We start from the raw sequence: 21288 nt of genomic DNA, 5'->3' as shown, positions 1-21288 counted from the left end.
CGCTTTACTTTGCCGAAATTCAATGGAAATTTTCTAAATGATTTATACAAATACTCCAAGAATATTTTCTTTATTCAAACCAAAATGATTGATCATTGCAGTCGTTTTAGTTATTTTTAACATCCATTATTTTATTATCAAATTTATGCGTAATTGAATGTAGGGTTTTCCACATAATGCTCTCGCTATGATTAATGTTTATATTGAGAACTTTGACGCATTTACCCCATTGGCTTCTGCAATTATTCTTTACGAATAGGAGGGCGTATCTGATTGGCACTTATCCCAGCCTCCAATCTACGGTTTGGTCTTTGGGGGCTGCCTTCGTTCTAAACGAATCTTTCACATGCTCGTATGGCATGTTATTTCCCTCAACAGCTTGTATCAATCATTGCTGCTGACACTTACATTCCGCAAAGAAAGTTCATATCAATTGAGGAACAAATATCGAAAGTTTGCAAATGAAAATGAAACCTACAAAAGAGACAACATATGTGCGTGTATTAATAGGTACTCCTCTATGGCTACTCCATGGGTACCTCTATGGGCGGCTGGCTAGACAGCGGACAAAAGAGTAAAATAAATTATAGAAATTGCTATATAAATGAGACAAACAGACGACGAAACTTTCTATGGCGGTGGTGGGGGGAGCAGAAATCTTTTGTGATTGTTGGGGTCTTTAGTTTAGTGGTTGATAAAGATACAGCAGCGCAGCAACAGCAACAAATACGAGTGTGTATGATATCCGTACAATAAAGAGAGGAAAAATACATACATTTTATCGGCAACAGTAAACAGCAGCAGCAACATTTTGTGTCGAGAGTTGAGTGGGCGCCGCCGAATGGCTTTGGATAAAAACTGAATGCGCACATCGTTTTTGACTTTTGTAAGTTGCCACAAGTTGAGGCGCAACTACACCAGGCGCAACACGAAGCAACAACAACTACCATAAAATACAATAAAAAATATATATATATAGTTAAAGAGCAAATGAGATGCGTAAGATCCATCACACACACTAGACAAAAACTAACTTCTAATCCCCCAAAAAAAAACCTATATATATATATATTCGATCGCAGAACCCTCATCATTGTCGCTGGCCGAACGTTTGGCGTTCTTCAGCAACCTGTGCGATGGCAGTGGAGGCAGTGCCAGTGGCGGCGGCCGGTACCGCAGTCGCACCAGCAGCTACTCCCGTAGTCCGCCCATTGATCGCACCACGCCGCGGAGCAGCACCACAGCGAACAGCAGCTGCAGTGTGACGCCCACGCCCTCGCCCATACCGTACGAACGGGAACAGCAGCAGCAGCAGCAGCAGCCGTCTAGCCTGACGCTGGAGATCATCATGGAGCCACAGCCAGAGCAGGAGTCGCAGCAGAAGCAGCAAAATGGATTTCACGAACTGAGCCGCTCAGCTACGGAGCCATGCAACACCATCAATGATACCACCGACACCACCGACACCACCACCACCACCACACCGACCTCCCTCCGGAGTGTCCGCTTGCGAACGGTGGGCAAACTGATCCTACCAGACACATTCCGTGGCGGAGATCGCAACAACAACATCAATAAGAGTGGCAGCATCAGCTTGAACAGGAACAGCTATCCGGCGGAAGAGCTGCAGATTGTGGAGGCCGTGCACATGAACGTCCGCTCCATTGGGAAGATCAAGTCGCCCTTCATCGAGCAGCAACAGCAGCAGCAGCAGCAGCGTCACTCCACACCCACGGTGACGGTTACAGTGAAGCCCGTGAAGTACGACTACAAGCAGGCAAATGGAGCTAACAGTGGCGACAGTGGCTCAGATTCCGGCAAAGAGAACTGCGCCTCCAACCAGCAGCAGCAGCAACCGCCACTGGTGGAGGAGACTACACTCCAGAAGATCAGCGATATGCGCAGGAAGATCACACGACTGGTGCAGGGGCAGTCCCAGGAGAAGCAGTCGCCAGTCGCACAGCCCGTCAATCGCCGCCATACGACAGAAATCACCAGCTCCTCGATGGGTGCCACGCGATCGCCCAGCGTGGACGGACGTTATGCCAAGTACTTTGGCGTCCAGGAGACGTTCAACTCGACAACGACCGTGTTTAAGACGCAGTCGATGCCGCCACTGATTGTCACCCAGGTGGAGGCCACCAACGAGCATGTGCGCCAGCCGGTGCCCACATCCCTCACGCAGAAGCGTCGCGAGATGCTGAAACGCACGCGTCCCATATCCCTGGACACCTACACGAGTGGATCCATCAGTCCCACAGCGATGCCCAGTCCCAAGAGAGCGCATTCGCCCAGCAATCGGGCAAAGGCCAGCATCTCCAGCTTCGAGGACATTGTGGTGACGCCCCAAGAGCTGAATGCCGCCGGCAAGGACTTTAAGCGTCTTTGCGTCGAGATATTGGACTGAAAAATTGTTACATTTTGGCCAAGTATTCAAAATTCTCCCAATTTTTCCAACACCCCCAATTCCAATTCGAAAATCCCCAAAATTTTATTTTTGCTCTCTTCGTGTGCGTGTGTGTGAGTGCGAGTGTGTGGATTGTGGCGCCTCAGTGTGATAGATGCGCCAGATATACCCCCCCCCCCACAGGAATTCCAAGAAATTTGTTTGCTCTGTAGAAAAAAAAATCCAAATCTGCTTTTAATCTAAGAAACACAACCAAGAAACGCCCTGAAAAACGAAACGAAACTTAAAAAATAAATGTCAAACGAAAACGAAATATATTATTCAATACAAAATGTTAACGATAGCGAAATGTATTTAATCCGCCCCTCGGAGACAGTTTTACTTTGCAGCCAGCCCCCAGAATGGGAAAATCAACCAGTTGAAAGTTATAATCGATCGATGAAAACTGCTTTTGTGCATGCAAACAATTACTTTTTATTTAAATTTAAAAGCGAATTGTACCTTAAACGGCATTATATTATTATATTATATTATTATTATATGGTTATGTATTACATTTATTATTATTATTATTATTGTAATATTTAATTGATGGAAGTTGTTAAACCAAGAAAATAAATCCAAGAATTGTGCTAAAGAATAACGATAGAGAGAGAGAGAATTATACTTAACTAAATGCTGACGCGGAGTAAGTACTGTACCAAGAATGTGCATGAAGAATATCAGTTTGTAATTAATTTGCCTGCCTTTCTTTAAACGGAATGATTTGCTAAGATTATCCTCTTTTTTTCAATGGGCACAAATCCTTTTTCATTACTTTCTAAAACCAAATATGAAACTAATTTCAAACTTATTTTGGGTTCACAGGCAAACAACCCTCCGAACCATTGAAAGGCATCCTCAAGAGCAAACCGTTGGCTGGTCCCATGGGTCGTGGCCTCATGCCCGTGGATCTCAATGCTGAGCTGAAGAATCGCCTGAAACGCTCCACCCATGCCACCGTCTCGAATCTACGCAAGTCGGCAACCACTGCAGATGCCACACGTGCCGATGAGGTGGACAATCCGCAGAGGAACCTGGCGCAAATACTGCGAAATGTGTCCAAGGAGAATGCCAACACCAACACACCGAAGCACGATGATGCCGTGAATCTGGTGAGGAATCTCGCCACGCTGGGACAGTCTCGGGCGGCGGCCAGCGAGGATGTGGCGGCCGGTAATTGTGCCTCGGCATCGGAGGGCGAGAGTTCTGGGGGTCGCGAAATCGAGGCGATTATCAAGAACAGTGCTGTGGCACGACGTCGTCGCCAGCAGCAACAACAACAACAGCAGCAGCAGCAACAGCCACAGCCTCCAGATGGGTGAGTCCATGTCCATGTCATCATTCGCTGCAATTCCCCCCGTGCTGTGCGCTGTGTGTTTGTGCATTAACCAATTACTAAAAAAAACCCCTAAAAACAGCCCCTCCAAGAGATTTGTAAGTGGGAGATTTGAACCCGTTTTTGTGGATCATGGATTTATATATGAATATTTGTATACACACAACGTTTAGACAGCGTCTCTCATACATGCATCAAATGTGTGTGCTTCTCAAGACTGGTTCCAATATGAAACTAAAAATATTTACAATTACTTAATAATGCAAAAAAAAAAAAGAAACAAAGATGGACAACAAAAACTTTTACATTTTTAAAATAGTCAGAGGACACAACAACCGTTCATTTTGTAAATGTTCTGGCATTTTTCACACACACGCGCCACACACTCTTACACACACTTTTGTGTTCGTTTTGTGCGATACTTTTGGCTTTTGATTAAACCAAGATTTTTCCATTATGCAATTAAAAAACAAAAACAAAAAAAGCGTAAACAGTTTCTTAGTCAAAGTGAAGCCCATAGCCAGGAGCTATTATTGGCCACTTAGGCAGCTGCCACACCAGCAACAGCTAAAGCAACAACAACAACCACTACGAGTACGAGTACAACCCCAACAACAACAACCAGAACAACAGCTACAGCCGATGCTGCTGCAACCGAAACATTTTTACAACAATTTTGTTCAACAAAAACACTTTGTATAAAATCTTAAATATCGACTAGAAATTAAGTTCAAATTTGCATTGCTTACAGGCGGCTGTTTTTTTGAGCAAACACTAATACTATACATATATAACAGAACTATACTATATATTTTATTGAAAATTTGTTCAAAACCGAATATTATATATGCCACACACTATATATTTTTACGAGATGCCAAAAAAAGAGCACAGAGAAAAAACCACAAAACAACCAACAAAAATACAAATAAAACGAATAATTAATAAAGTTGAGAGAAATCTACCTATTTAACTGTAGTTTTGCTTGGCCACTAACTGTCCTTTGCCACTAATTTAATAACAAACACTAAAAGCATGTTCACATTTTGCATTCAACTTTGAATTTGAATTCAAATTCAAACGTTTTCCATGTTCCATTTTCGTACACACATGCTCAGTGGCGCCATATTGTTTGGTTTTTAGAACTACATGGTTCTCAGTGGCGCCATGCACATATGATATGGGCGGTGGGTTTTCGTACTACAATCCAGTCAGGGAACTGTGGGACTGGAAACACCGAAACAGCAAAGCTAGAGATGAACGAAACAGCTGTTACGTGAAAAAAAGTTATACAAAAGCAATACAATCCGTAGAACCTTAATAAGTAAGCAATCCCATAAAAAGGAGTTCTGAAAACTAGCCAATCTAGTACCAAATTTATTGATGAATTGGATAAAAGTATTTGTTTAGGGCTGAGAGGGCTAACTAGCTAGTAATATTAAACCGAACATCAAAATCAAGGAATATGAACGCATTTAGCCAGTATATGTGGGGGGCTCACAATATAAACGCAGAAATGAGTCCAGAGAGCGTTTCAAAATTTGATCTCTTTTCAGAGGTGAAGAGAGCGTTTTCGTGGTGACTTTTCGTGGTGTGAGAAACATGTTCTTAACGGGAACGTGTATGGAATGAAGATTCATTATGATACATTTGATTTGTATGGGAAAAAATTCAGCAGCATGTGGAAATGAATTAGCAGCATTGTTCTGCAACCTTGGATCGGAATGAGCAACAATCTGCATACCTTGGGAAAATGGATATTATAGAATAGAGATATTGTTGGTAATTACATGCTCCAATTAATACAGAAACTACTCAGTTATGCAGCTCAGTTTGCAGTTCACGGGTACAAGTAATAGGTATCAGAACCTGGATAAATGTATTTATAAAACTCAAAACATATGCATTAATGGGTAAACAACATCTCAATCTAAGAAAACTGCATTATTAATGTTTCAATGGAGCTTGGAACAATAAATTTAACATCAATTAAAGAAAATACGGTATACAAAAGTCCTTACGCATAGAAGAAACTTGGTTGACCAGCAACACTGACGTCACATTTAGTCAACATTTTCGCTTTATGCTTTGGACGTTTTTGTTTGAGCCTTAATATATAAACAATCCAATGAAAAAGAGTTCTGAAAACTAGCCAATCCTGAACAAAATTTATGTATCTATCGGATAAAATTATTTGTTTACGGCTGAGAGGGCCAACTATCTAGTAATATTAAACTGAATATTAAAATTGACGAATTTCATATCACAAAATATCATGGTATGGCAGCCCACAGCAACTACGAATTACACGAGTCTGGCAACGCCACAAAACGACGTCACATTCGTTTTATGCTGTTTTTGTTCGAACCTTAATATGTAAATAATCCAATAAAAAGAACTTCTGAAAACTTGCCAATCTCTTAAAAAATTTATGTATCTATCGGATAAAATTATTTGTTTAGGGCTGAGATGGCCAACTACCTTGTAATATTAAACGGAATATTAAAATTGATGAATATGATTTTCCTCGGTATGTTTAAGGTATATAATGAAAATGACGTTTCTGAGGTTCCAGTCACACTCGAAAAAACAAATCAAGTGAAATATTTTTTTTTCCAAATATTAAGACACATTTCAAATTGACCGCCAAACTCAATTTAGCGCACCAAAAATACTGACATTTTTCGCTCTCAATTCGTGGAGAGTTTGCAAAAGTCGCTCTCAATTCGTGGAGAGTTTGCAAAATTTGCTCTCAATTCGTGGAGAGTGCTCTCTTTTCAGTGGAGAATAGAGTGTTTTTGTGGAGACTTTCCCCTCATTTTCGTGGTGTGGCAGCATGTTGCTGAAATTTTTCCCATACAAAATCAAATGTATCTTACGGGAACGCGTATGGAATAAAGATTCATTGTTGCGTCATTCCATACGCGTTCCCGTATGATACATTTGATTTGTATGGGAAAAATTTCAGCAACATGGGGAAATGAATTAGCAGCATTGCTGTGCAACTTTGGCACGGAATGAGCAACAATCTGCATACCTTGGGAAAATGGATATTATGGACTTGAGGTATTGTTTGTAATTTCAGGCTCCAATTAATGCAGAAACTACTCAGTCTCTGTTTTCAAGATATTAACGAAATTTGGCAGCTCACGGGTTCCAATAATAGGTATCAGAACCGGGATAAATGAATTTATAAAACACAAAACATTTGCATTAATAGGTGAAAAACATCTGAATCTAAGAAAAACACAATATTAATGTTTCAATGCAGCTTGGAACAACAAATTTCACATTAATTAAAGGAAATAGGGTATACAAAGGTCCATACGCATGCAGATACTTGGTTGACTAGCAACAATGACGGAATGTGACCGGAGTTCACACTCACGTTTTATGCTTTGGCCGTTTTTCTTTGAACCTTTTTATGTAAACAATGCAATGAAAAGGAGCTCTGAAAACTAGCCAATCCCGAACAAAATTTATTGAGGAATTGAATAAAATTTATTATTAAGGGAGGAATGGGCTAACTAGCTAGTAATATTATACCGAATATCAAAATCGAGGAATATCAATGCATATTGTCAAGACCGTCAGTATATTTGCGGTATATTTTGAAAATCACATAGTATATTTCGGTATATTTCTGAGGGTCAGAAGGTATATTTCAGCGATAGATCCGCAGTCACACTGAAAATATACAAACAAAAAAAACAACAGCTGGCACAGGTAGGACGGGTGCGCGCGTGTTTTCGTTTTTAAAGTTCCGTTTTTCGTATTGTGCATGTCCATGTGTGTGTTTTGTTTACGCTGTAATGTCGCGCGGGTTTTTGTGCCGGTCGCAAAAATACTCGAAAGCAGATTGTAAATTGCATTATGCATTATTGATAAATTCGCCATTGCACTGCATTTCCTGAAGCTGCCGCTGCAGCTGCAGTCGCTTCCAATTATTCGAACAATTGCCGCCAATCTAATTGAAAGTGCAAGTGCAAATACAAATACAAATACAGAACACAGTGGCGGACGCGATCAGCGGGAGTCTTGAGAGCAGCTTGTAATATTGCAGCCATAAAAGGTTCGTACAGATTATACATATGTACATATTTATGACCATTGTCCACGGAAAGGTGTGTGTGGTGGAAGAGATGTGCAGAGGGGGGAAGAAGTTCTCAAAGCAGTTTCATCTGCCTCTCCCCGTCTCCCTCTAGCGCGCACACGCTTACCTGCTGCATTGCTGCGGAATTGCAAAGAGCAACAAAAGGCAAGCAGAATGAGCCGAAAAAAAACTGTAAATTGCTGTTTCGCTTCCATTGAAAGATTTTGCGGATTCTCTCCTCTCCCTTTCGTCTCTCGTTATCGCTCCCTTTGCGACGTAGTTTTCGGTACAAATTTAATACCCTGCTCAGAGAGTACTATGATTTTGGATAGATGTTTGCAACGCAGAGCAGGCAGTAACTATAACATAGGTATATTATTGATCAGCATAAACAGGCCAGACTATCCGTATGTTGGTCGGAACGCGATCATCATCAAGAAGGGTACGCATAGGTTCGACCTTCAATCTAGTGTTATTTCCTCTCCTTTTTGTTGCTGTTGCTGTTCACTTGCACTTACAGGGTCGCTCTATAGAGTCCATCTCCCTCTGTCTGCCTGTCTGTCTCTAACTTTTATTTTCGTGTTTGACTCGCTTGAAGAGCAAAATTTGAAGCAAACTTTTGTTTGTTTAGCTGATTTTAATTATGAAGTATTTAAAAGTTGATTGTCTGTCCGAGTTCAAGGTCCCAGCATTCGAATCCACAGATTTAGGCCAGCATTTGCATAAGTTTTCAACAAAATCGAATCAAAAAAGTAAATCCATCAAATCTCAAAAGCCTCCATCAAATGGCTTGCAATTTTGTACATCTAACAATTTGCTTATTATTTATGTTATCAATTGTTCGGGTAGATTGCATAATAACCCTGGAACCAGTCTGACTCGAGATATCTCGGGTACACTGCCTCGCCAAAATCCACAATCCATAAAAATTAATGAATAAACAAAAGCAAAGCAAAGCAATGCCAATCCAAAATGTTGTGGTGAATGCCTTTCGTTTTCAATGAATTTGCATAATTTGTTGATCTTTTATTTGCTTCTCTTCTTCGTCTTCTTTGCCTTTCGGCTAATTTCTCATAGCAGTGGCAAATAAATTAGTTGGAAATTTTGATTTGATTTTATTGTTTTATGTGCTGCCAGAGTTTTGATTAACGAGCTAATGAGAAGAGCCAATTAAATGCAAACGAGCTAATCAGCATGGAAAATGGTACGCCGCCTCTAAGTACGCCTCCGAAAGATCTTCATATTACAATTTCGATGGAAATTAGTATAATTACATATTACTTGGAGGGTAATTTATTGCTTTGTTATTGCTGGGAACACCCGAAATGGATCTATGTATGTAATTTGAGCCTCGATAAAAATGTGTTTGCTGTGCTCTTCTAACTCGAAATAAAAACTACAAGCAATGGATTTCCTCTTGCACATTTACTTTGATTTTAATCAGTTTATTTAAACTGGAATTTAGATAAAGTACTCGAATGCACCGAAAACTCTATTTATCACTTAAAATTCTATTTATTTACATATCAATTTAGGGTCTATAAATTATATTCTCAACTCTGAAACATAGCCTGAAGTTTAAACAGATAACGTAAGGGTACTCCAAACGGTTCCTCTGCTGATTTCCTTATTTTAAGGGTAAACAAAAACCGAAAAATGATTGTCCATAAATAGACAGACAGACAGTCCAAGTGCGTGCTTATCGCTTTTGATTTTTATGATAGTCGAAGTGGCACTCTCGGGGGTTAATTTCACTTTATAGGAAAGTGTTAACCAAATGCATTCACTCTCTGTCTGATGAGAGGCACCCAGTCACAGAGAGAGAGAGAGAGAGAGAGATAGATAGATAGATAGATAGGAAAAACGTGAGTCCCTCAATGCTAATGAGCCACAAAGCAAACAAAACATTGAAAAACAATGGAGGAAAACTGAAACAAAGTTCTTTGGAATCGGTGCTCCAAAAGGGAATGGGCATTTGGTAGAGGCCTCGCCCCATTATAGCCTTTTCGCCCCCCCACCCGTCTGATGAGAGTTGGGTTTCCGTTTCGATTTCTGTTCGGGTCTCGTTCGTTCGGGCGGCTGCTGCTGCTGCTGCCATTAATTGAAATATGCCGCCAGAGTCGAGAGTCGCCCAGACCCCAGACCCCGACCCCAGTGGCTGCTGCTTCGTGATCGAATGATGCATTATCAAACGGGAAAGCTTTGCGGCTGATCTACTCCTCCCCCGCACAGCTCTGTAGCCCCCGCGCCCATCCCCCACTCTATTCAAACATTTCCATTTAAAGGCATGTTATTTGATGCTGCACTTCGTGATGCTGCACCCCCCATACCCATCTACCCAGCTATCCAGCTATCCATCTATTCCGAATGCATTTCCCAGATTACACAACCATTAAAACTCACATATTTCCCAAAGGCACTGATCCATTAATTATGTTTTCGCTTTGCTGCCACAAAAAGTTCGTTCTGGTTCTGGTCATAGTCTGGAATGGCTTATGAAGCTATAAATATGATTTTATTGGGAAATCTTACCATAAACGAAGCTGTGTTCTCTCACCATTTACCATTTACGGGTTAAATTCTCCTTTTACATCATCATAGAGCAGAGGCTATGTACATATTTCAGATATTACACAACCTCTGGCTCTGGCTCTGGGCCGCTGTCTCTGCTCTGTCTCTCTGCTGCAGTACATTGACTTCTTCGTCTCTTTATTTTGATGTTTATCTTTTGCGTTTTCTTCTACCTTTTTGGTTACGTTACGGGCTTGCACAGCTGTTTCTCGGTTTCGTTTTCTGTCAGTCGTTTCCTCAAAGTGGGATTTGGCTTTAGGGGGAAAAATGTCTGTATACACACAGCATTTAATCTCATTAAATTAGGCCTACAACCCAGAGATAAACCCTTGATTGAGCTCTCGGTATTATGAAACATCAAAACACAAAACACATCTCTCTCCCACACACCAATCGCCGCTCATTAAACATCATCTCTGGGGGGCCCCTGTTTTGGGCTTCTCTTCTCTTTCTGGCCGTAACGCAATCAACGGGCTAATTTATGGCTCATATTGAGAGGGGAGCTCGAAACTAATTTGAAAGCTTCCCAAAAGTCTAGAGTCTGATCGACAGTCAGATGTTTTCGCAATTGGAATCAAATTAGAGTAGCCGAAAAGAGAAGAAAAAACACTTGCAGGAAATGATGAAATCTTTAAAATTGGTTTAGTGGATATTTCACATTTAATTAGTTTTTAATGAGTATTAATTGCAAACAGTTGGGGTGTTCTAATGATGTATGTATGTACATATGTGAGAGTGCTTAAAGAGCTCTCTGAAAATAGAGAAACTTTTGGAATTAGAAGGAGAGGCGAATGTCAGGGCGTGGATTGCGATGGGACGACTCATGAGAGACGAAATGAATCATAGTTTTAATTATATTGGAGTTAAAGTTATATTCTTTAGTTCTCCTATAAATTACAGTCTTAAGAGCACTGTCGCCCAGTTTGAGCTTCACTATGAATCGTTGCCAGTTACAGTTTTATTGGCGCTGACTTAATTTTCTATCTACATCTATTTTGATTGTGAGACATTTTTTTTGGTCATTTGCTTCCTTTTAATGCCTGAAACTGAAACTGTAATAGCCATAAATTTAGCAGCCATTTTTTATGGCCCCAAGCGGAAGCGTGAGTCGTCGTTTGACTCATCCCCAAAGGAGGAGGAATAGGATGGGGTGGGGTGGGAATACGGAGAGGAGTGGCTGGCATGGCTCTAGGATCAGCAAAAAAAGTTGTAATGAGATGCACTTAAACTATCACTGTCACTAGTCTGACGGCTAGACTTAGTCGCGAGTCCATTCTCCGCTTAGACGGAGGCGTAGTCCATGCTCTGCTTAGTCGCGACTCGCGAGTCCATTCTCCTTTTAGTTCTCTGAGTTCCCGCGCGACATTGACTTTGACACTTGTGCGAAAGTCAACAAACCCCACAGGATAATGCAAATCCTCGCGAGGCACAGAGGCTGCATTTGTGGAGTATTTGCACTTTTGTCTGTCTGGCTGCAAATACGCTGCTGGCAGCCAGAGTTGACAACTCATTAGCTGTGGGGCACAGACTATGTGCCAGGGGCAGGAGGATGAGGAGGTGGAGGTGGACACTCGCTACTCCTCTCCTGTGGCTAACCCATCCGTGCAATGAACTCATTTCGGACAAAGTTCTCTGACTGGTGGCTGCTGCTGCTGCTGCATCCTTGTATTTTGCAACTTTTGTTGTCTGACAAGCGCTCATAAATCTGCAGCTGCAACTGGAACTGCCCCATGCCTCCACATGCCTCATGCAAAGTGGAGAGCAGTCCTGCCCTCCTCCATCTGTGTACTGTGAAGCTCTTTGTGCCGTGCTGCCTGCTGCCTGCTGCCTGGTGGCTTTGGCTTCCTTTGTCTGTCTGTCTGTTGTCTGTCTGCCCCGCGTCATAGATATCATCATTGGGCATTTATTATTTCAGCTTTGCAGTCTTCGGGGTCTATGCATCTTCGGTGTGCCTTCCTGCCCCTCCCCCGTCCCCATCTGCATCTTGCAGCTTCATCTTGTAGTGCCTCCTTCCATCTTACAGCTCCATCTCCGCCCCATCACCGCTTGTGCCTGTGTGTGGTGTCTGTGGTTATTCAATTTCCTTTGTCTTGTCTGGTGAAGCTTCCTTGATATATTCAGGGCATGCCTGACATTTCCCTTCGTTCGTTTGCCTCCAACTATCCCCACAACTATCGATTTCCCCCAGTGACAAAACAATAAAATGTTTGCCTTTTGATATATTGAATGGCATTGTTTGGGCCATGGGGTTCCCATCACTATCCCCATCCCCATTCCCCGCCAACAAGCATCCCATCTTTGCCAGCGACGACTGTCGTCTGTCTGTCAGTCAGTCAATCAATTAGACACCTGTTGCACCGTGTGGCAAGTGTGCTCAGCGCTAGACAGACAGCCTGACAGTTAGCCACAGAAATGGGAGGACAGATCCGATGATAGATGTCTAAGGAATTCCGGCTTCCACTCGGGGCAAGCGGCAACCCAAATTCCAGCAGAAAGCACCCACAGGAAGTTCTCCACTGCATTTCCTTCTCTGTGGCACTTCCTGTCAGGCGTTGCCTCCTGCCCCAGCCTCCAGCCTCTTGCCCGCCTCTTGGCCTCTGCCATATATTGTTAATCGATTATTAATGACTTTGGCGCAATTAAGTAACAAACAAAGCAAAAATCGCTTCATCAAAGCAGCGAGCAACATGCCATTACCCATTAACAGGCCAGGCCAACAGGCGGTGGCTTCTACCCTCAAGCGAGCGACCAGGGGGAGGCGGTTCCTGCCATCTCAAACATGGCCAAGACGTCCAAGCCACAGGCAGAGAGAGAGACTGGGAGGCTGGGGAACGACATCCAACCGGCTCCTCCATCGGAGTAAAAGTTTTCAGAAAAAAAAATGCAGCAAGTGCAGTCCACACGGCAGACCACGGCGCAGGCGTCCTCCGATGGCAAAGATCTTAAGAAAAATCAACATGCAAAAACCGAAAACCGCCTTAAAATGTGAAAATGCGAATGACCTGAATACACAGATACACACACACACACACACACACACACACACACACACACACACAAACACAAAGAGAGACAGACAGACAGACACTGAAATTGATAGCACACACAAGTCGGGCATAAGGGGGGCAACAAGGGGGACGCATGCGCAACATACACGCAACGCCAAAGAGCCTTAAAAGGCAGGCTACGATAGCAACAACAACAACAACAAGATCGATCGACGACCGCCGACCAGCGACCAGCGACGATTTCCTTTTCTGCGCTTTTTAGTTTTTTTTGTTGGTTTTGTTTTTGTTTTGTTTTTTTTGTTGTTTTTGTTTAAGCTGCAGGCAAACTAGTTTTACGTACAGCTTGGTCAAATACCCTGTAAATAGAAGGGAGGGAGAGTGAGTGAGAACTTTGGACAACTTTGATGAGCAGAAGAAAGACGACAAAAACTCTTGCAAATAAGCGAAATTTTTATTGCCATAAATGAATCATTACTTTTTTTTTGGTAATTTTCAATAGATCTATAGATCCACGCAAGGGTACCAAAACCCATTCGAATCCTCAGTATGGAAAACTTTAAATTTTTGTCCACATATTTTTCTTTGTTTCTGTTTTCGGGCGACACTCGACGACGCCACATCGCACTTGCAGCTTTTGCCTTAATTGGCCACACTGTCAGGCCGCTTGCGCCCCTCTGCCTGGCCTGCCCCCCCTTCCTTATGACCACACTGTCGGCGAACGCCTCCTGCTTTTGGCCACACTGTCAGCCATAGCCTCCTTTTGGTTTGCCATTTAATTTATGCAAAATATTTTCAAATATTTATTGAGCATTTTTCTACACTCTTTCTTTCGCTCTTTGCCTCTCAGTCTCTTCGAGAGACTCTCTCTCTCTCTCTCTGTCTCTCTCTCGCGACACTCTCTCTCGTTTTATTAACACATTTCCCCAATTTGCTGTTCCCCTCCAAATGAAAATGAAAAGTTCACGAGGGGTAAAACTCGTTTGGTTATACATAATATTTCGCGGAGGTGCCTCCGCCTGCCTGCCTGCCTGCCTGCTGATCATCTGTTGTGTTGGCCCGTTGACAAGCCTCAGATTTCAGCGTTTTTTTTTCGACATGCATGGATGCAGAACTAGAAACGGAGAGGAGGAGGGTCTCGGCGGAGGCACAGCCAAAGCCAAAGCTCAATGAAGCGCGTAAATTGTGGCGTCTCCTATGGGGGTCATACGTGCCAGAACCAAAGTATTCCCGGATCTAACGATGCATGGAGAATGCCTCTCCAGTGACAAATGAATAATGTTTTAGCGCTGACTTTTGGTCAAATCAATTAAATTTTTATAATTGCAAAACAAATAAGAGAAAATAGATAGAGCAAGAGCTATAGAGATAGAGCGAGAGTAGCAGAGTGTAGATTGCTGTACTCTGTACTTATGTTTATTAGCCAACTTTTATCACCTTTCATTCATCTGTGGCATAATCTCTGCGGGAACTCTGCCACCTGGCTGCCACTCCCCGCACTCTGCCCCATGCTGCCACATTCCATGGGGAATTTCTCTAACAATTAAACAGCCAGAAGTGAGCCCACATCGTAAACACCTTGCCACAAGTTGCATTTTAATTAGTTTTTGCAGGCAGCAATAGAAAAGCTGAAAAAATAAATTAGAAATCAAGAAGGCCGCGGCGGCGGCCACTCCCTCTCTTTGGCTGGCACAACAATTTGAACAGCAATAAAACGCATTCGAGTCGAGATTGGATTGGATGCAATCGCATTCCAAGAATTACAAATAGGTAGAATACCTGTGCCCCTTGCCAGCGCCAATTGCTGTGATAAATGAGGCACTTGCTGCAAAGCTACAAACAGGTGTTTGGTCATGTATGGTCAGGTCTTTGTCTTTGTCTTTGCCAGGCCCTACAAGAGAGAGAGACATACATTTCATGGCTAGAAGCAGAAGCAGTTGCCGCCCGTAAAAGGTAGTGGAACAATCCATAAAAGCCAAAACGTGTTTGCCAGACCAGCAAAGAAGGTTGTGGCACCTTCTACTCCACGAGTTGAGTGCGGCGGCGGCGGCGTTGGCATAGCTTCAATGGTTCTACAGGTTTCGTCTGGTTCTGGTTCCACTTTGATTTTCATTGCCCATAAATGGTGAATTATTTGTGCTGCAGATCTCGCGATCGATCTGAGCTGAATTATGCCTCAAATGGTGGCTGCCACTCCAATAGCTCTTCAACATTAATCATAAATACTTCCGTGTGTGGCGTGGAAGGTGCTGAAAGCGGAAGATTGTTGCCCCAGTGCCCCCCAGCCCCGCCTAAGACCTTTCTTCCACAGATCCAATCCATCAATCACGCAGTCTACGAGTGGAGCAGCAGACAGCAGGCAGCGACAGTTGCTTCAACTTTAAAGTATGGGTTAAAAAAGATTAACTGCCAGTTAGCGCTGACCAAAAGCGGGGGGGAAATGCGGAAAAGAATTAGCTTTCATTTTTGCCATTTGCGAAATTTGAAACTGCTGCAACCCCAGCAGAAGGGTGCCTGTTGGGGGTTAATTCATTTGCCCAGAAACGGGGTGGAAATATCCTGTTTCGAATGTTTACCCAAGGATTGTCCTTTGCCATCGCCTCTTTGCCTTTCCTCTTTCTGCTGCAAACTGTTTTCACTCTTTAATGGGGAAGACGAATCCTTCTTAGACCCGAGCGTAACATTAGTTTAACAAGTTTAAAAGCTGCTTAAACTGATCCTCCACATTGAAGGGCGGCCCCTCGGTGGGTGGCTCCGTGGTGGGCGCCTCCGTAGTCGTTGTGGTTGTGGTGGTGGTCGTTGAGGTGCTCGTGGAGGAGCTGGTGGTGGGCACGGGCATCGGCTTGGGCTTCACTCGGCCATCCAGACAGGCCTGCAGATAGTTGTAGTTGGTGGCGGTGGCCTCCACATAGCGCCGCTCGGCCTTGTGGATGCACTGCTCATGGGAGAGCTCCACGACACGATAGCGCTCCTGCAGCAGGCTGGCGGACTCTGAGGCATTCCCCGAGATGCTGTACGTGGCAACGGTGTTGTTGGAGCCCTAATGGGAATCCAGTTAGAAGGGGGGGAACTGGAACGTCTCTCTTTGGAAGCACTCACCACAGTGGCGTGACAGTTGAAGGAGTCCAGGGTGCCATTGATGCGGTTGCACTTCCTTAGATCCTCGCACACTCGCCCCGCTGACCGTTCGATGGTCCTGCGGGTGGGTATGAAGTCGCTATCGATGCCCTTGCGCGAGTTTTGCGCCTCCTTGGCGCAGACGCTGTAATTGGCACTGTAGACCTCGGCGATTTGATTGGACTCGCCAATGTAGCCGCCAAAGCAGGCCACCGAGGCCAGGGGATCGCGACGTGTCACCCGGGAGTTGAGGAACAGATGGGTGAGGCCATCCTGCGTGGGCAGGCCCACATACGGTGGCAGTGGCCGGCTGATGGCCTCCGCGGAGGGAGCCAAAAGCACTGCAGCACCGCAGACCAGCAGCAGCAGCAGGGAGGCGACACCAGAAGCAGCAGACATATTTCACGGTAGCAGCAGGTTGGATGGGAGACTACTGATCTAGTTTTGGCGCATTACCTCTTTTTATACGCCCGACAAACGGCCGGATGATGACATCCCGAGGAATGATAACGACCATCCCCGTCACCATCCCCGTTTCCATCCCCGTCACCATCCCCGTGGTTATGTGATTTCCTTTTCGCGATGCTAATGCTTATCTGCAATCTGCTTGGCTTTGCTTTGCAATAATTGCTGTTGCCGCATTATCTTTTGGACTCCCTCGAAAGATAAACCACAGAGAAACATTCGAAAGGAAACATTTAAATAAATTGTACAGTTCTAAGCAAATGATAAACGGAGCATTGAAACTCTCTCTTTTTTTATGGATTTATTTCCAACTCAAATGCATTCTGCCAGAGGGAAAGGGAAAGCCTCTCCATTGGGAAGTTGGGGGGCGGTAGCTTCTAGGTAGCCATTAAATATTATCCTAAGGCAAACCCCTGCCCCACAGTCAAGTCAGAGCAGAGAGATAGCGTTGGCTGCCCTCTCACATATATTTTCTGTTTGCTTGAGGGTCTAATTTTATAATATCTCTGTAAATATTGATAGAATCTTTTTTTTTCGCTGAGGCGCCGCCGGATGAGCAGTCGCATTGCGCCCTCGAGTGGCGCGGGGGAGGATGTAATAAAATGTGTGTGGGGATGACTAAACCCACCTATAAATATAAGCCTGCATATATGTAAATAGTTTTTTTATTACCGTCTTAAATGGTGTTAAAACTTAAACTAGATATCACAAAACCCCACCAACACCTACACCCATGGTAATTCCTAGGGTTTTCTGGGCTTCAAGCCCACATTAATGCCACAGGGCGAACGCAGGATAAAGTTCATCATGGGCTTGACGTCTGATCCCAGGGGGAGCAGCTCGTAGTATCGCAGCACCTTGCTGATCAGCGCCTTCATCTCGAGCATCGCAAACTTCTGGCCAATGCAGTTCTTGGGGCCCGCACTGAACGGCAGATAGGCGAAGGTCTCCCGATCCTCGGAGACTGCGTTCAGGAACCTCTCCGGCTTGAAGGCGAGCGGATCGGGGAAGTACTCCGCCTCGCGATGGGCAAAGTAGAGCACCAGGTAGATGCTCGTATTGGCGGGTATCGTCTGTGCGCCGATCTGTAGCTCTTTGGTGGTGTATCGGCCGACGGCCGGCACGGGGGGATACAGTCGCATCGTCTCCTTGATCACGCACTCGAGATACTTGAGCTCCTGCAGCTTCGATTGGGTGACTGGAGTGGAGCGATCGTTGCCCAGAACTTGTACAAGTTCCGTGTGGATCCGCTCCTGCACTTGGGGATGTCGCGAAATGGAGTAGAGGGCATGGGAGACGCCACTGCTGGTGGTGTCATCGCCCTCGAACATAAAGGTGTCCACCTCCTCGCGTATATCGGCATCGCTCAAGGGATGCCCATCGATGGTTGCCTGCAGCAGGATGTCCAGCAGAGCCATTTGCGCCTTGCGACCCACCTCGGGATCCCCCAGACCTGTGTGTGGAAAGCGTCTCAGAGCCATGATTGATTGTTCCCCTAGATGTGTGATGTAGATCCACTTACTTAGCGGCCTGTAGCTGCCGTCGGCCCTTGCCTGCTCCACTGTGGCGCGCCGCTCGCGTATGACCTTGTCGGTGAAGTCATGCATGATGCGAATATCCCCCAGCAGCTTGCAGTGCAGCACGGGGCAGGTGCGACTGAAGAGCCAGTCGAAACGCTGCGAGAACTTGAACATGCGATCAGATTGGATGTTCACGACACTACGAACGGGAATGGAGAGAGATCAGGCGAGAGATCAACCAAAAAGGCGATTACGGAACGTACCTCTTGAGCGCCTGAACGTAGGGAAACTTGGGATCGCTTTGGGCATTCACTTGCACCCCCATGGCGGCCTCTAAATGAGGGATCGAACCAAACCAAGTCAAACCATTAGGATCTCCAGGGATCAGTGATCAGTGGCATGCACTCACCCGTGATGACATCCAGGGCTGCCAGTGAGACAAATCGCAGCATATCCACAGCCGTCTCGCCATCAGCCACCTCCCGGAGCTGCTGCACCATCACTGCACTATGCCTGTCCATTATGCACACATAGTGCTCCAGCACATTAAAGTGGAAGGCAGTCGTGAAGACCTTGCGCCTCGCGTGCCACTTTTTGCCCACACTGACGAGCAGACCATCGTTGAGGAAGGGACGCAGGTACTTGTAGAGCTGTCCCTTTTCCAGGAGCGTGGTGCTGCCCAGAATGGCCTCGAAGTGCTTCAGATCCTTGGTGTAGACCAGCGATTCGCCCAGTATCCACATGCGAAAGGTTTTGCCATAGATACGAAAGGATTCACCCACCCAGTCGATGATGTCTGCAAAGGCCACGGCTGTATTCCTTTGCTCAAGTGGATTTCTCGCCACTACTTACTGTCTGCTCCCAGGCTTAGGGCCTGCAGGCCATTCCCCAGTATAGGCAGCGACAGGGGGCCAGAGATCTTGGACCTCTTGAAGGTTGCCACACGCTGGCGCTTGCGCATAAAGTCCCAGCTGAGGAGCAATGCCAGAGCTGCAATGGCGAGGGTCAGCAGCAACATTACAAACAGAGAATCCGAATCAGAGCTAGAGCTAGAGCTAGAGATGGAGATCAGAGACCAGAGCCAGTGCCTGTTGCGTTGTGTCTGCCGTCGAGTGTCGCGTTGAACTGCCGCCGCCCGTCCGCTGTTGTTCGATGATAAGAGACCGCGCTTGACCAGCCAAGCGCCAAGTGCGAAGCGACAGAGTTTTTTTTTTAGTTTAGTTTTTGAAACTCAAATATATAGAATGCGATTCTCTCGCTCAATGTCTGATCGGACATGGCTCTCTGTAGCTGTGTAGAACTGGTTTAAGTAAGCAAAAAACATTGCAAACATTCGTATGGCGTTTATTTGAAGCTTCAAAGTTCGACTTTTGCATACAAACAAAAAACGCGGGCTCCAATCGGACAACCAGAACGAGTACCCGCCCGTCGCACAAATAGTTTTATATACATATGCGATAATTAAAATGCAACGAAGTATAAGTTTCATTTACGAGTTGGTTTTTTTTTCAACAACAAACAGCGATGAGATCAGGTTTTCATCAATATTAGTATCTGCGAACAATGTAATCAAACAGAGGCATTTGCATTTAAATCTATGATGATCATTTTTATTAGAAATGATTACGAAACCTCTTAGAACAAGGCTCTCAATCAGGCAGCAATTAACAGGTATAAATTTATGCAGCAGACTAACCCTTGGGATGACATGGATTGAGTGCTGCTGCTGTGGCAACAGTAGGAAACAGTAGCAGAACGCATCTGCCGCAAGACACGACACGAGCACTTGACTCTTCAGATTCTCATGCTGCAGCAGAAGCTTCAGCCTAAACAGCTGTGACAATCGGAGCGACTCGAGGCGACACGACATGCGGCAGGCGGCAGGCGGCAGGCGGCAGTTGAATGGACTTTTGCCATAGCGATTGCCGGAGTAGTAGTTCTTGTAGCTGCTACCTCGTTGAACTTCACGGCAGAGTTCATTGGAGTTGAGGCAAAGTTCCACAACTCCGACGCTGCCGCCGCCGCTGACGCTGCAGACAGAGACAAAACAAAGCCAAGAAGTACATTCACTTTGGCGGTCAATTAGGGCACTCGAATGACATCCGCACATGCTTTCCATTGTTACGGCGGTGGGCTCGGGCTCTGTCTCGGGCTCTGGCTCTCTTTCTGGCTAAGACAAACAACCAAAGAACCCAAAACAAGTTGTCAAAATGTCAAAATCCACAGATAGAAAAAAAGAAAAGAAAAAAGAAAAAAAAAGAAAAGAGACGCTAAAAGGCAACTTCTATGACGCTGAACAGAACGGAAAACAGAAAACGTAAAACGTAGAACAGAAAACGGTAAACGGGAGGCAGCGTCATAATATCTATAAGAATGAAAGAAAAAAAAAAACACACAGAGAAATGATAGAAAAACGTTGACTCACGTTGTTCCCAGGGAAAATCAAAAAGCCTAAAAAAAATAAAAGATGAATTAAAAAAAATTGTTGTGGTTGGATTTGGAACATTCAAAAGGTAATTATGCGGGACCCACAAAACTGGAAAAACCCCGGTGCCCAGTGCCCAGTACCCAGTACCAGTAAAAGAGTCCCGCCCGGATATCAATCAATAAGCACCACGCCCCAGGCCCCCAACAACAACAACAACTCGAGGAAATCCAGTGACAGGCACGTAGTAGCCGAAATGCAACCCCACGGAGAACGAAAAACCCATTCAAGAGAGCTGAGCCTTCCC

The 21288-nt window shown here is 44.8% G+C and overlaps 3 protein-coding genes across 8 annotated transcripts in view; 1 reads left to right on the top strand and 2 right to left on the bottom strand.

Moving 5' to 3' along the window:
- Positions 1–21288, top strand: part of LOC111067494 (supervillin-like) — a 58906-nt gene that overhangs the window by 16457 nt on the left and 21161 nt on the right. For 3 of the 6 annotated variants that reach the window (XM_041594071.1, XM_041594072.1, XM_041594074.1), the window contains one exon: positions 3275–3767. In XM_041594071.1, the coding sequence (XP_041450005.1) occupies positions 3275–3767 (493 nt within the window). Of the gene's footprint in view, positions 1–1082; positions 2931–3274; positions 4754–21288 lie in introns of those variants that run through there. The other 3 variants (XM_041594076.1, XM_041594078.1, XM_022356579.2) reach the window with 3 other exon arrangements.
- LOC111067500 lies at positions 16071–17024 on the bottom strand. Its single transcript, XM_022356590.2, has 2 exons — positions 16554–17024; positions 16071–16494 (listed from the first exon to the last, which is right to left on the bottom strand). The coding sequence occupies exons 1-2, from the start codon at positions 16968–16970 to the stop codon at positions 16138–16140; spliced, it is 774 nt and encodes a 257-aa protein (XP_022212282.1). The 5' UTR covers positions 16971–17024; the 3' UTR covers positions 16071–16137.
- LOC111067497 (probable cytochrome P450 4d20) lies at positions 17689–19707 on the bottom strand. Its single transcript, XM_022356587.2, has 5 exons — positions 19409–19707; positions 18966–19352; positions 18820–18889; positions 18559–18755; positions 17689–18489 (listed from the first exon to the last, which is right to left on the bottom strand). The coding sequence occupies exons 1-5, from the start codon at positions 19572–19574 to the stop codon at positions 17780–17782; spliced, it is 1530 nt and encodes a 509-aa protein (XP_022212279.2). The 5' UTR covers positions 19575–19707; the 3' UTR covers positions 17689–17779.

This window comes from Drosophila obscura, unplaced genomic scaffold, assembly GCF_018151105.1.
Source record: "Drosophila obscura isolate BZ-5 IFL unplaced genomic scaffold, ASM1815110v1 contig_1, whole genome shotgun sequence".
In the NCBI taxonomy this organism is placed as follows: domain Eukaryota; kingdom Metazoa; phylum Arthropoda; class Insecta; order Diptera; family Drosophilidae; genus Drosophila; species Drosophila obscura.
Note: the sequence above shows the minus strand (reverse complement) of the source record. Positions and strands in the feature narration are given on the sequence as shown.

What these genes read in the sequence shown, in the direction of transcription:
- LOC111067500 (XM_022356590.2), bottom strand. Translation starts at nt 16,970, where the DNA reads ATGTCTGCTGCTTCTGGTGTCGCCTCCCTGCTGCTGCTGCTGGTCTGC. An exon ending in TCAACTGTCACGCCACTGTG is followed by an intron (nt 16,495 to 16,553) that starts GTGAGTGCTTCC and finishes GATTCCCATTAG; the next exon opens with GGCTCCAACAACACCGTTGC.
- LOC111067497 (XM_022356587.2), bottom strand. Translation starts at nt 19,574, where the DNA reads ATGTTGCTGCTGACCCTCGCCATTGCAGCTCTGGCATTGCTCCTCAGC. An exon ending in CCTAAGCCTGGGAGCAGACA is followed by an intron (nt 19,353 to 19,408) that starts GTAAGTAGTGGC and finishes TGGCCTTTGCAG; the next exon opens with ACATCATCGACTGGGTGGGT. An exon ending in TACGTTCAGGCGCTCAAGAG is followed by an intron (nt 18,756 to 18,819) that starts GTACGTTCCGTA and finishes TCCCGTTCGTAG; the next exon opens with TGTCGTGAACATCCAATCTG.